The 14,669-nt window shown below is 33.4% G+C and overlaps 1 protein-coding gene across 7 annotated transcripts in view; it reads left to right on the top strand.

The window, feature by feature from the left end:
* Nucleotides 1–14,669, top strand: part of TBC1D5 (TBC1 domain family member 5) — a 164,354-nt gene that overhangs the window by 138,586 nt on the left and 11,099 nt on the right. For all 7 annotated transcript variants that reach the window (XM_076482280.1, XM_076482319.1, XM_076482265.1 and 4 more), the window contains 3 exons: nucleotides 4,892–5,016; nucleotides 5,352–5,470; nucleotides 8,234–8,589. In XM_076482280.1, coding sequence (XP_076338395.1) covers nucleotides 4,892–5,016; nucleotides 5,352–5,470; nucleotides 8,234–8,589 — 600 coding nt within the window. The remainder of the gene's footprint in view (nucleotides 1–4,891; nucleotides 5,017–5,351; nucleotides 5,471–8,233; nucleotides 8,590–14,669) is intronic.

Genomic DNA, 14,669 nt, shown 5'->3' with positions numbered 1-14,669 from the left:
TAAAACTGAACTAAAAAAACAGTAACAATTTTGTTAGAAATATTAGTATTTTCCATGCATGCAATAAAGTTAAAAATGTGGTGCTATTTTCACTTGCTTGTTTGCTTGTTAGGATTAAAATGAAAGTTGCTAATAAATACATACGTACAAAATCTGAAAAAATTAGCTTGAATTTCATATCCATAAATTAATGATGTCTGAAAAACATATATTTCAAAAACCAATTAAAGAGAAAAATATAAATTCCAAAACAATATCTTACTTTTTTTTTCACACACGTACTGCCAACCATATTTGCAAGTTTTCACTTACCTTAATTCTCCAATGTAACTTCACTTATTTTGACATAAGATAATTGTGTGAGAGCATGTGACAACCCTCCACTACTAGGAGTGTGGCCTAACTTGCAGCACAGCTGACTCCTTCCATACAGTTTAACTAAACTTTTTCATTGGCTGGAGTGTTAAAATAATTTTGTGCTCACGTTTTACTTCACAGAATTTTCAGTCAGTTATTTCTTGTTGTTTGTGTGAACTATACTTCAGTTCTACAAGTTTAGTTTATACAAGATAATATTATGTGCCTTTTATTTTCATACATTTCTATCTCTGTGTGGATTTACCTACTTCCACTCATAGTTACAATGAATTCTGGGTTTCACAAAACATCTTCCAATGCTGTTAATCTTACTTTGTCTGCTGTGGCTTTGAATCTGCAGTTATTGGCAAACAGTGTTACTGCCTTGGTTCACTGGGAGTGGACTACCTTTATGCAGGCTTCTGATTAACCAGAGAATTATCTTGTCATGCCTTGCTCAGTGGTACCTGAATATGAGGGTGATAACTTCAACAGCCTCTTTCCTCTCTCATCCAGTGCCACACAGTCATGTTTAGATCCAGTGGAAGAGCCCACACCTCCTCCTTTTCTCAAGTTGATCAACCAGATTTGTTACCTTTTGTCTTTGTTTCCCATTTCCTTTGATTCCTCTTCTTCCCTTTTAAGTGAAGCACTTTTGGACCAATATCATGTTCTACTCCCCATCAGATAATTGGAAGATACTATGGGTTCATGCCAATAGGTTTTCAGACCAATTATATTCTGAAGTCAATATGCCTTTATCTCTGCATACTATAGGTTTGTATTTCCTTTATTGGACTACCAAGAGGATTGTTTTCTGCCTCTCTGGGGTTCAGATCCCAATAGTTCGGTCACATTTTTCCCATATCCATCTCACATTATCCTACTTCCTTCATTCCCTTTCCTTGATTTACCTTCTGTCTGATGCTCTGGGGTTTCACAATGGTCACTTTTGTCCTGTTTCTCCATTCCTGAACAGTTGTTCTCTTTCACCCTTTCCCTCTAAACATGGTTCCTCTGGTGGTGGGATTTCTTAGGTTGGAATATTTTTTGTCTTTTGTTCATTTACCCCAACCTCTTTATGGAACTTGCATAACAAGACAGTATGTTTTTGTGGGTTTTTCGTACACATTGGAAATCAGAGTTGAGTCTGCCCATTTACACACCTCTCTTTCCTCATTGGCTTTCTGTTTGTCTCAACCTTCTCTTTAATTTGTTCCTGTGTCTTGCCCCTCCTTCTTTTCCTGCTACACATGTCTCCAAGGTTAACCTTCAGTTCTTTCATTAGTTACTTCAACACCCCAGCAGTCTCGGTAGCTATATAGTGGGTACAGTCTCTGTGAGGGTTAGGCTTTCGTGCTTTGCCACTGTGTGGGAATCCTTCATCACAGACCCTTGGGTTCTGCAGGTGTTTTCTGAAGGACTTGAACATTGGTTTTGTTCCCTTCCTCTCATCCCATAACCTTTCCCCTTCTTAGGATCCATTTTCAACCAGTGTCTTTCTAAGGTGGTTCTAATTTATTTTTTTTTAACACAGGCACTGTGGAACAAATGGATCCTTCTGAGCCAGATTTATATTCCTGTTTGTTCATAATCCTCAAGAAGACTGGAGACTGGTGCCCTATTTTAGATATTTCTTCCTTGAACCACTTCACAGACCTTTCATGGTTTATCATGGAGTCATATCTCTCTCTCCAATGGGCTTTCATTCCTAGTATTTGGATGACAAAGTTAGATATCTCAGAATGCTTACCACCACATTCCCATCTCCCTAGCATCCTGACATCTTTCTGTCATTGGCTTCCTACCTTTTTTGGGTGGTCCAGGCCTTTGGTCATCTTCCTCATTCCAGGGGACTTCATTTCTACCATTACGTGGATGATTGGCTGCTTCTAGCTTCTTTGTGCATCATTTCTTCCCTTCAGACTGGTCAAAGTGAAGAAGTTCTTCTTTTCCCCAACCAAACCTATATTTTTACCTTTGCATGTGATCTATGGAGCTTCTGGCTCAAACTGTTTCCTCCTTTTCTCCTTCAAATGTGTGAGATGTTGTATCTCTCTTGGGGACATGGGCTTCTTCTGAGTCCCTTATTCCCCTCAGTTGAGCATATATGCAACCTCTTCAGTGAGCTTTACAACATCAGTAGAACCTTGTTTGAGATCCCTTGAATGATACTATCAATCTCCCTCCTTCTCTTCCTGTAACTTTGCCTAGTAGTTAAACAGAAACAACATCACTGTGGGTGTTCTCTTTCTCCTCCTCATCCAGAGCTGCACCTCTTATCTTTCAGGTTGGATATGTAGGAGAGTTCAGAATGTTGGTTTATTACTGATTCATCTCAGCATGTCATTCTCTTAGAACTGCTCAATTTTCATTGGGCTTTGGTTCATTTCCTTTCATCTTTCTGGAGCTAGTTGGTTATTATCCATTCTGACAACTCAAGAATTGTCTTGTATGTCACTCAGCAAAAGGGCACATATATATTTTGTTCTGTGGTAAGCATTACTTCACCCATTATATTTATGCATAAACCCATACTGTTTAACCATTCAGGTTAATAATGCCCACCATTGAAATGAGGTGTTCTGCAACATCACATGTAGGATTTTCCTTGTGATGCTTTTCATCATAAATATGTTCATTCCAGACAGTATGCTCATGGATTAACATGTGAAGCAGAAGTAAATTGTTACTTCTTTGATTGGCTTTATTATGAACAGCTGCCTTTTAAGATAAGTATTCATGGTCTCTGGTGTTGCATTACTCTTAAATCTCCAATGCATTTTTTCTTCATTTCTCTTCCAGTTCATTTTGGGGGGTTCTTGCCATCACTAAGCTGTGTTCAATTCCACTCAGTTGGGAGTAAAGCAGTGGTGTTCTGCCAGTGTAGATGGTCTATAGACTTTGGTTCTGGTGTACTATTCCAGATGGTGCCTAGTAATGACTTGTACGGCTTCCACTACTATGCAGTTCACCCATTACCTCAATGTTGGTTCCAAGGGGTTACTGGTGTTGGTTGGAACTGCACCAGCCACTTAATTCCTCTCATGTGAGTGTGAGCTAGGTACCTTCCTTTCCTCCTACCATGGACTGGATGCCATCTGATTCTGGAATATAATTGATTCCTAACTTTTGTGTTTGTCTTCCTACCATCCTCTTGATGTTGATTGTGCTGGGCATGCACACATAATGATGTAGGTCCTTAGAACAGATGGTCTTTTTCCCTTCCAGTTCCTATGTCCAAGATGAATGGTAGAGGACCCTTTTTTCTACCAAGGGCCAGATATTCTTATCATGGTTCTGATAATAAACCACTTCTGTTTATGGATTGTGAATTTAAAGTAACACATAGTATTCTAATACTCATAACATCAGATATTAGCTGGTCCTTTATTATATACTATTTGTTTTTGTAGGTAGCATCACAAAATACTGTCTCAAACATTAGTCAGTGACACTGTTACCATATACACAGTTTTTAGAGTTGAATCATGGAGAACAAAATGTCATTTGTCCAGTATTTCAATATGTGACTGTTGTTGCTAATGGTTAAACAGTTACTGCATGCAAGGGTTTATAGTTTCTGCTGGGCCTAGCTTATGTTAGGTGAGGTAGTTTGACTGTAAACTGACCTTAATTTATTTAAAGGTGATGACAGGAAAAAACAAAAACAGTGGCTATTCAAAATTAGTGCTTATGACTATTATTAGATATTTGAAGAACAATTCAGTTTATGCTTAAAGTTTATAATAAATGAATGAATAAACAAATTTGAGTATGCATATTTTATGGAATAACACCTCTAAAATGAACTACAACAAAACACAAAGTTATGCAGATTACTTATTCATGTATTTATACTCATATATATGTGTGTGTGTGTATATTTATGTATTTTGCATCCAAAAAAGTAACATTTTAGTCATTTTTTCAATAAATACTTTCAAGTAGTTTAATTTGATGAGTGGTCTAAAGGTCAATAAGTTATGTAGCTGTCATTTTATAAAGGTATTACTTAGTTGTAAGCAACTGTTAGTATGAATTATATAGTACATTAAAAAACAATGAAATTTGATAACAATAAGCATGTAACCCCTTAGGATTAGTTTTTGTGCACTGTAATATCTCCTTTATCTGGAAAAGTTAATTCTGTTAAATTATTTCACTAATTAAATATTTATAATAAATTAATCCCAAGTAACTATACATCTATTGTTTAGCACTATCCTTAGCTGACAAATCTGCACAACAGAGCATGTCTGAAAATGTTTTATAGAAAAAAGTGCAAACTTGTTTTGTGTTTTCAGGTTTCATCGCTTATATCATGAGTATTTTAGCTGGAAAGACTGAGCATTTATGTGTAAAATTTGTAGACTAGTGTAACAAATATTGCATGTTCACTAACAGAGTAATGAAGTTGAGAGATTTATTTAAACAACTATACAATTTTGTTTCTCAGTTCTTTATGAATTTGAAAATAGCCAAATGTTTCCTGCATGACAATAACAGTATTTTAATTCTATGATCTTTTCAGAGATACAATCGTCCTGCAGGCTATGTGAGTAAAATGCTAAAGCATGCACCAAATATTAGAAGTCAGCAAGATATTTATCAAACTTCTCTTAAGCCATTGTCACCTTCATTACACAAATTACACAGGTAAGTATCAACATAAATTTGGGGACTTGTGACTGGCATCCGTGTTTATTGTTGGATGTTTCCAAGTTTGCTTCTCACGTTCATTTCTTTTAATGAGCTGCAGGTTAACCTTTTTGCTGAGTTTATCTATTCCAACTGCTTGATCATTTAGAGTGAATAGTGTATAAAATCTGTACAATTTTAGCATTAAAGTGTGAGAGCAGTTTCTGAGATAATTTTTAGAATTGTATACTTGGCTTGTTTGTTATTAGGTAATTCAGTGAAAGTTACTAGTAGAATTAACCCACATACCTATAACAAGTATCATAATGCTGATATTATTACGTCATTGATAGCTCCAAGAAAGAGCTTTTGTCCTCACGACCCAAATCGTTAGTGCTGGAAGAAATCATGCCAACTAATCCCCTTAGAAAAAATGAGAAATCTTCTGTGGAAACTTTTAATGATTTTAAAGGTATGTACAAAATTCCAGAAATGTTTAGTTTTTCTCCATACATCTCACATGAAAAATAGTTTTGCATTTAATAAAATAATCATGTTATGAAAAAGAAGGAACATCTTCTGAACTGTAAAAGACTAAAACAAATATCCTCTGAAGTGTAATTTTATTTTATACATTTGCTCAATAACAGTTGTGATCTAAAATACAGACATTTGATGTTTTTATTAAAATAAATAATGATTTTTGTTCACTGTGTAATGAAAGGAAAGTAAGCTTTGTTCTTTAATGAATCTTAAATTTTTTATAAAAACATAATAAATTAATATGGGAAAAAATTACTGGATTTTATTAGCTTTTATAGGACTGCTATCTAGTTTGTAAATCTTATTTTATGTGAAATCACTGTATCTCATAGAATGCAACTTTTTGTGAAAAGTGGTATGGCAAAAACATGTTTCCTGAAATATTTATAAATCTAAAATACATAGAAGTAGAAAAATGTTTGAAAAATATAATTTCAAAACAAATAAATCAATATTATAAACAAAACAATATACCCCAGTGAAACATGCTCACCTGGTTTGAGTTTCCATTTTTATACAGTTTGTTTTTTTTGCCTTGTTCTAAATGTTAATGGAGAATTTCTCCAAGCTCTCATGAAGTGTTTAGAATATTAACAGGTTTATTGTGATTACATTTCTATGTTAATTCTCAGTTTAAAATTTATCTTTGATTAGAGTATAACTTCAGAAAATTTCCTCTTAATGTTTCCATTCATCACCTATTTGCATATATATATAAGACTACATGAATATCAAGCAACCACATTGCAATCATTAAGGAGTTTCTTTTTATTCTTGTTGAATTAGTTATCTTTGAGCATGAAGTTTCATTGTGCCAATGGTTTATATTAAGTTTATGTGCACTGTTTTGTACATAGACATTATATGCACTTTTTATTGTTTTGCATCTGGGATTATGCTAGTTTCAGAGTTGTAATACTAATCTAACAAGGCAGAGTAATTTTTCAGAAATATAACATTTTATTTCAAAAAATTATTCACAAGTGTATTAAACGTTAGGTCCAATAAGCTTTACTGAAACAAATGCTCTAAAGGAAAGTGAAATAAAATGTTACTTGTGAAACATGTGAAAAACATATCTTGTTTCCATGGAGTTTACCTGAATAAAAACCTTGATTGTGCATTTGTAATAGTGCACATTCAGTATCAGAAAATGTTAGATGATACAAAAATAACTAAAATTCATAAAAGCTGCTAGTATAGAGAATTATACCAATGTGCTGTCATGGCCACTGTTCTAAGACCCATTATACTTGTATTCTTTTGCATTACAAAATGACATACCCACTTTTTTATATTTTGTGTAAAGAAACATTGAACTTATAACATATCATGAACATTAGTAGCTACATTTTTCATTAATCAAACACTAATTAGTGAACTTGAGCCTTCAGGAATGAAGAGACATAGTGGTTTGCTTGCTTGGCTTAAATAAGATGGTGCAGGGTTTGATTCTACGTTATGCCATTGAACATTTCCCATGCACACATGCACCAGTTTTGAGGCAGTAAATGTCATTGTTGATCAAGATTTTAATGTTGCATCTTAAGAACATCACGAGTTTGCTCTGACTACTATGCACATCAAATAAACATTTTCATTTTTGTACTTGCCTGACAAAATATTTCATTGTTAATTTATATTACATTATTGTTTATTTAAGTTATAGTTTTGCATTACATGACAGTTTTTAGGTTCACGTATTGCTAAAGTATTTTATCTGTGACATTTATTCCTGGTATACAAACCATCACTTTTGCATGTTCTTTTTTTACAATAAAATATTTGGAAAAACTGACAAAATTTAAATGTATTGGAAAAAAAAAACCCAAAAAACTGTAGTTAGAATTTTAGAACTTAGATGTTAAAATTGTATGGCAACATTTAAATTATGATTAAATTTTGACATTAATTCATTGATTTGGAATATAAATGGATAGTATGAGTTTCATTGATAAAAGCTCTGCATTCAAACATCCTTATTATCATTTTGAATTTCAGTTGTCAAGTAATCTAAGTTTGCAACTTTTGGATAACATGACATATTAGATAAGGATATATAATATCGATACATATTAATTTAGTGTTTTAAGCAGATATATTGGTGAAGATACATGTTGCATACTTCATTATTTTTTATTAATAACATAATGTTTGACTACAATATATAATGCATACTTTAGTTTTTATGAGCATATATTGTACAAATTTATTAATATTTTTTAATAACAGCATAAGATGTTGGTTGAGAATATTTTATTGGTTTGTGTTTTTTTTAAATAACAATATGACATGCAAGATGAGGAAGTAATATGGTGTGCACTTGATTAGAATTTTAGGGACAAATATATATTTTTATTATTTTATAATTTATTAAGTGCTTTTATCTGTAGCAGTTAAGTGTTTTTGATCTTACAGCTGTTCTGAATTTTTGTTACTGTGTATTGGTAGGAATCCTTTTGTAAAATGTTCTAGTGCAGAAAATTGAAAAATGTTAAAAGGTTACTGAAGATTTACTACACCTACTCCATATTTTAATATAAAAAAATTCAAAAAAAGAAGTACTAATGAAACCCCTAACCTCACATTTAACTTATGACACTCTTTGAAAGGAAAAATTGTTGTACATAGTTTATGCAACATTTAATGTTTTTTACAATCTGAGGCTTTAATTGTTTAATCATTTTTTTAGACAGTGTGGATGCTAGTGGTCAATGTGTACCAGAAAAAGGAGAAAATTCTGCAGAGAAAAAAACTTCAAGGGAAAGAGCACCAAAACAATCAAGACATATTCGTCACCAGAGTGATGGAGTTGCTGGACATCAGGTGGTTATGTCAGAAGAAACCTTACTCAAACATTCTAAATCAAGCTATAGACACGATCGGTCTGGACTTAGTCAGAGCCTGGGAAAGTTAAGTTCTGAAGATGCTATAAGCAGTGAAGTAATGTATAAAGAGATGGTTCCTCTAACACAGCGATGTTTGATAGGAAACACTGAACCAGTTGATTACAATAGTTCTTATTACAGCAGTGGAAAAAAATATATAGTGAGTATATTTGTCCTGTGAAATACACTTTTATTCTCAAAAGCTTTTGTATTTGATAACTGACACATTTTATAAGGCCAGATTCTTTGCAGTAGGTGTCTGTTAGTGATAAATTTCATCAAGAAACAGACAGCAAACAATCCACATTTTAACTCTTTCATTAGTTATAGTTTTCATTGTTATTTTTAAATTAGTAAGTGTATGTTCATGACATTTAGCAGATTATCAGTAAACATTGCAAGGTTTTTATATGCAAGATATCATATTTTATTTATTAGGTCTTAAGGTTTATTAAACAATATTTTTTCTTATGCCATTTTTTCTTTTCACATGTTGGCTATCCAACATAAAAAGTAATTTTCATTTTAAGATTAAAAATACTTGTATACATCAGAAAATTTTCAAAGCTCCATATGTAAAATCCTTATTATGTCCAGATAGTTCCACCTAATGTTTCTGAAGAAAAAACTCTTTTATGTTATTTTCACTAACAAATCTCAGTATGGGTTCAGTTGATTTGACTAATCTTGTAACTACCATATAAAATGAGGAAATTAATATAAATTATGCTTTTTTCCTTCTAGAATGACTACAGATTATAAAAGTAAAACATAAATGTGTAGACTAAATAGCTTAAATCTCATAACATTATACATTTTCATTATATTGATCTTTCAGTCATGCTTGGCTAACAATACAGAAGCTATAATGATGTGGTGCACGTGCATTCATGTTACTGTATCCAATAATATAAAACTAATATTTAGTTTTTATATGATTATGCTTCTATCTTGGCTGTGTTTTAGTGGACTAGTATTTAGTAATATACAGTTACATTTTAATTACTATACATTGTTTATGTATATAGAATATTACAATTTACAAATATTTTCAACTTATTTTTCTTAAGACATAGAACAAAAATAAAGACATGCAGCACACAGTTATCTTTTCTAATTATGACCTTTGTACTCATTGTTGCTTATATTAGCTTGCTAAGTCTTAAGCAATTTTTAATGTAGAGGATATGAAAAGAAATTATTGTTTTAGGTTTTATATATACATATGAATAACCAAGAAACTTAAATTACTTCACTGGTACTATGTAATTGCATATGATTTATCAAATTTAATAACTTGTTTGTATTTGTAGGTGAAAAACAAAAACAAAATCATGAACAAACTAAAGATTCAACTTACCAGCTCGAAGGTTTGTTTTAAAAGGGTGGATGTCATTATATTTGAAAATGTCTGAGAAAATTGCTAATGGAACATTCTGGGTTTCCAGTTGGTTATTCACATGTCATACTGTATATAGAAACAGGGTTAAAATAATATATTTAAAACAAGTCAAGCATGTACAACAATTTGTTACACTCTTCGTTATTATGGTTGTATCCAGATTTTGAAATAGCTCTTTTGTCAGAGCTCACACAGGCAGATTCAACTACTTTAGAACACCCTAATACATGACAAATTGTTCTCATCTACTTTGTCGTTACAATACAAGACTGTGAATTTCACTTTAAAATCATCATTATAACTGTTGGTTACCACAGTTATTTCTACAGCTTTAAATAATTGTCTCCTTTTCATCAAAGTTCACACGGGTGGGTTCCATTACTTTAGAACACTGTTCTTAATCAGCATGATAAGAAAAATTACTCTCCTCTAGCTCCTCTATTAGAATTAAAACTTTCGAAATTGCCTGTTATGACAATTTCATATGTAGTCTAACTTAACTTGCTCTCATGTATTTATAATATGCAACAGAAAAATCTATAAATGTCTAGACCTTTTACAATAATAATGATACATAATGAGAAGAACTTAAGTTTTGAGTAAGATGATGTCAACAATATTACAAAAGCCTAGTACAACAACCAAACTACATAAACAATTTAAATTTCATACAGTTATGTAATAAAACTATTGCTTTAAAGTAGTACTTGTTATAAAAACTTAATAATCATTAAATATTAGATCAGTAAATAAACTAAATAGTAACTCTTAAAATGAACAGTCCTTTATATCCAACAATAAACCCTTCTTCAAGGAACAAATTAACAGTATTTCTTTATACTATATACAGTGACTGTTCTCAATTCATACACAAAGTAATCTCATTGGATAGGGAATCTGGTAGGCTTCACCTTGAGTGAAACCCTGGTTGTCATCTTCATCTTATGGTGCACAAAAATTGTTTTGCCTGGTCTATCTATGAATACATCTGCATATATGAGTACCTCTTTTTTTCTTTTTTGCCAGTCAGTTATTCACTCATGCTGATGGCCTTGTACATCTCTGACCAGTGGTCATAGGTTTGATAGGCTTTTCATCATCTTTGACAAGTTATCTTCTGGTTCTACATTTATGATAGCCACATCTGCCATGTTTGTCTGTACTTGGTTTTCTTCCCTCTCAAAGTACCTCTTCAACAGATTGGTGTAATAAATCTTGGTCTTTTTGTCCATTTTTGTTTCAAAATCCATTCTGTGCTTCAAAAAGTTCTTTCCATTTCAGGATGGGTTTGTTGTTGTCTGTAGGTAGCAGAACTAAGATCTTCTGTCCAACCTTGAAACACCAATCCTTGCTTTCTTGTCATAGAAGTGCTTCTATCCTGTGAATGACTGCTTTGAGTTGTATACCAGCTCTCTTGAGAGAGTTGATAAGTTTCCTCCAGTTAGTTGCTGAAATCTTAACACATGCTGATGTATTTTCCTCACTTCTATCACTTCTTCTCTTGTCTCCAACTCTTTCAATATCTACATTGTATTGCATAATGTTCTTGCGTACAGCAATTTGAAAGGTGAAAAACCTGTATTTGTGTGACTTTTCAGGTAAGCAAGTAATACTGCTTGCAGGGACCTGTTTCAATCACAGAGTCTCTCCTGGCACATATTCTTTAACATGCTCTTTAAGACTCCATTGACTTTCTTACAAAGTCCATTACATCTAGTGCTGTATGGGGTAGTAAAGTGTTGCCTGATGCTGATGGGTCTGCACACCTGTTACATTAGTGCTGAAGAAAAAAGTTGTGTCCTATATCACTCAGAGTTTCTTACAGCAAACCTACTCTGCAGGACATTTGCAAAACAGCTTGTGTTACTCTGTTCATCATCTTTGGTAGTGCTTATAGCTTCTGGATGACATGTCACACAGTTGATTACTGTTAGCAGAGGTGTTAGTGATCCAATCAAGTTTACATCTATTCTGTTTTCTTCTGTAAGAAGCATTTTATTTGGTGGCACCTTAGCTACTTTCTTTCTAGGTATTGTCCTTTGACAGATGCTACATGATCTGCAGAATCTGGTCATATCTCCAACAACTCCCAGCCAACAGCTAACAGAAGTTGCTGCCTATTGTCTTTTGTCTTCTTTATTCCTAGATGTCCTCCTATAATCAAGTTGTGAGCTAACTTCATCACTTGAATCTGGTATTTTGTTGGTACTATGATCTGTATAACTTCTTCAGTAGAACTGCCCTGAGAGACCTAGTGCAGCACTCCCTTCTGGCCCTGTATTCTTTAAGTTCCTTTTCCTTTGATCTTATGCTCCAGTTTTCTCCCTGGCACTGTCCCAAAGTTTCTGCTGTGAAGAGTTCTTCTTCTGTGCTTCCTTCCTGTAAACTTACATGTGGGATGTCAATTTTCAAGACTTGAAAACTTGTGGTGACTGCAGATGCTTCATCAGTCCTTTTTTCTGCCTGGCTCATTCAAAGTTCTACTACTTAGTATAATGCTAATCATCAAATCATAGATGGTGCCTTCATGCATGTGGTCTCAGGGTATATATTGAGTGTCTATCCCTTTTCTTGCTTTGCAAATCTTTCTCACTGTCCCATCAATCAGCACATACACAGATGTGCCTTGCTTATCAGCTGTTTATTAGATACAAAACTTATTCTCACACCTGTACTATTGCACCCAGTGTGTCATAGAACTTTCACTTTATTGTCTCAACAAGGTTATCTCCGACTGACATGTTGTGATTTGTTAGAACTTCTCAATGTTTGTCACATGCTCCAATCATTATTGGCATTATTGATCCATTTGCTAACTTGAGCTGTTTCATTATGAAAATAGCACTTTCTTCATGTGGGAAATCTTACAGTTTATCTTTCTTGTTTCTTCTTGCAGCCAAACCCATGGCATTAGGCACTCTATATATATTTTTATTTTTTTGCCAGTACCATTTTTGTAGATAGCTCCAGCTATTTTGTGTTGAAATTTCTGCTGTTGTTTGTTGGTGACAGATTTGCACTCATTCACAATGTACCCCATTTTATAACAAGCATGATGTCTCTTTTCCCCTTTGTCTTTTGAGTTATCATCTTTGGTGGTATCCTGTTTTTGATTAGCCACCCCTGGTTTCAACTTTAACTAGTTATTCTTGGACTTGCCAGTGATACACTTTCCATGGTCTTCCCTATACAGTACTTTGCAAATGTGTCAGGACAAAGTCAAAATTTAGATTTCAGGCAACTTTCAAAGAACAATGAAAGGTAAATCACAAGAGAAACATCAAAATTTTATCACTTTTTATTATTTAGTACAGCACTACCCCAGTGGAAGTGCTCAAGTTCAGTAAGCAATTAATATTTTGTGTGCCCCCTTTTCACTTCAATAACTGCAGACTGAATCAAAGTGTCCTTTGGGATTTTACTCCAGTTGTCTCTAATACACTCCCATAAAGTTTCTTTGGAAGTAACTTTTGATTTGTCAAGTTTTTGATCTTTCAGATCCTATATCTGCTCAACTGAGTTGAAACTGGGGCTCTGTGTAAGCAATTGCATTATTTGAATGACTTCAAAAGTTTCTTTCTTAGCAAAGTAATTTCTGCATAAGTTGGATGAATGTTCAGGGTCATTATCTTCTTGTTAGCAGAATCCTTCACCAATGATATGCAAATTAGTAGATATAATGGTTCAGTATCTGGTGGTGTTTGTGCTGGTCCATTATTTCATCTATTTTGCAAGTATCTCCCATCATCTCAGCTGAAAAACACTCCTAAATCATCACACTACCTCCCCCATGTTTCATGGCAGATGCTATGTATTGAGGTAAGTATCTTTCACCTTTCTTATGTCAGATGTACAACCAGTTTTGAACCAAATATTTCAAACTAGGACTGATCTGTTCATAACACCTTTTTCCAATCATCAACAATACAAGTTTTATATTTTTTAGTACATTTCAGTCTCTTGACAATATTTGGAGATGGACATAAAGGTTTTTTTTAACTGCTACACAACCAATATTCCATTCTCATTGAGTCTTGATACTGTAGATCTGGACACTTTTCTGTCATTTGGTGTGTAGTTATTTGTTTTCTTTTCATGCTTAAGAGCAGTGGCAGTCTTCTTTTTGTCTCAAAGGTTGCATGAACAAGGATACTTACCATCTATATCATTGAATTTATGTGTTCTGCCTCTTTCTTTCCTATTTTCAAAGTTAACTCTCTCAGTCTCACAATCTAGGGTGTAGTTGCCAGTATTTAGGGAAGCATTTCAAATTTACAACAATTTGTCAGAGAGTCAAATCACTATCATGTAAAGATTTTATGTGAACTCTGTAGTCTACTGACAATTCTCTATGCTTTTTGGTTCATAGCATGACAACAAAACTTAATATATAGTGTTGAAGTCTTTTTTTTTTCAGGGTTTATTTTTGAATGTTACTAAATTTCTTATAGCTTTTCTCTGTGTGGTTAAGACACTGCATGGAGTACCGTGACATTTATTTCAGACCTTAAATTTGATTGGTATGTTCCTTCAAACAGAACCCTTATGACATGGCTTTGGTACAAGCGTGTGGGAATTCTCATCCTGGCTCATTCAGTTGTCAACAGTATCATTGAAGTATTACCATAGTTTTTAGAATTACCTTCTGAAATGACATGGAAAATCTAACTTCATAAAATGGAAAGAACAACAAATATTCTCTTGTTCTAACACTTCCATAGTACCGTACTATTCTGCTAGCTTTACCAGCTCATCCACATCTTTAGTGTTCTCACCTTTATAGGAACAGTGGCATGTCAGTTGAACACAGAACTGATCATGGATTAGTAGATCTACCA

The sequence above is a fragment of the Tachypleus tridentatus genome, chromosome 2 (genome assembly GCF_004210375.1).
Source record: "Tachypleus tridentatus isolate NWPU-2018 chromosome 2, ASM421037v1, whole genome shotgun sequence".
NCBI classification, from domain to species: Eukaryota; Metazoa; Arthropoda; class Merostomata; order Xiphosura; family Limulidae; genus Tachypleus; species Tachypleus tridentatus.
This window is presented reverse-complemented; position numbering and strand designations above follow the sequence as displayed.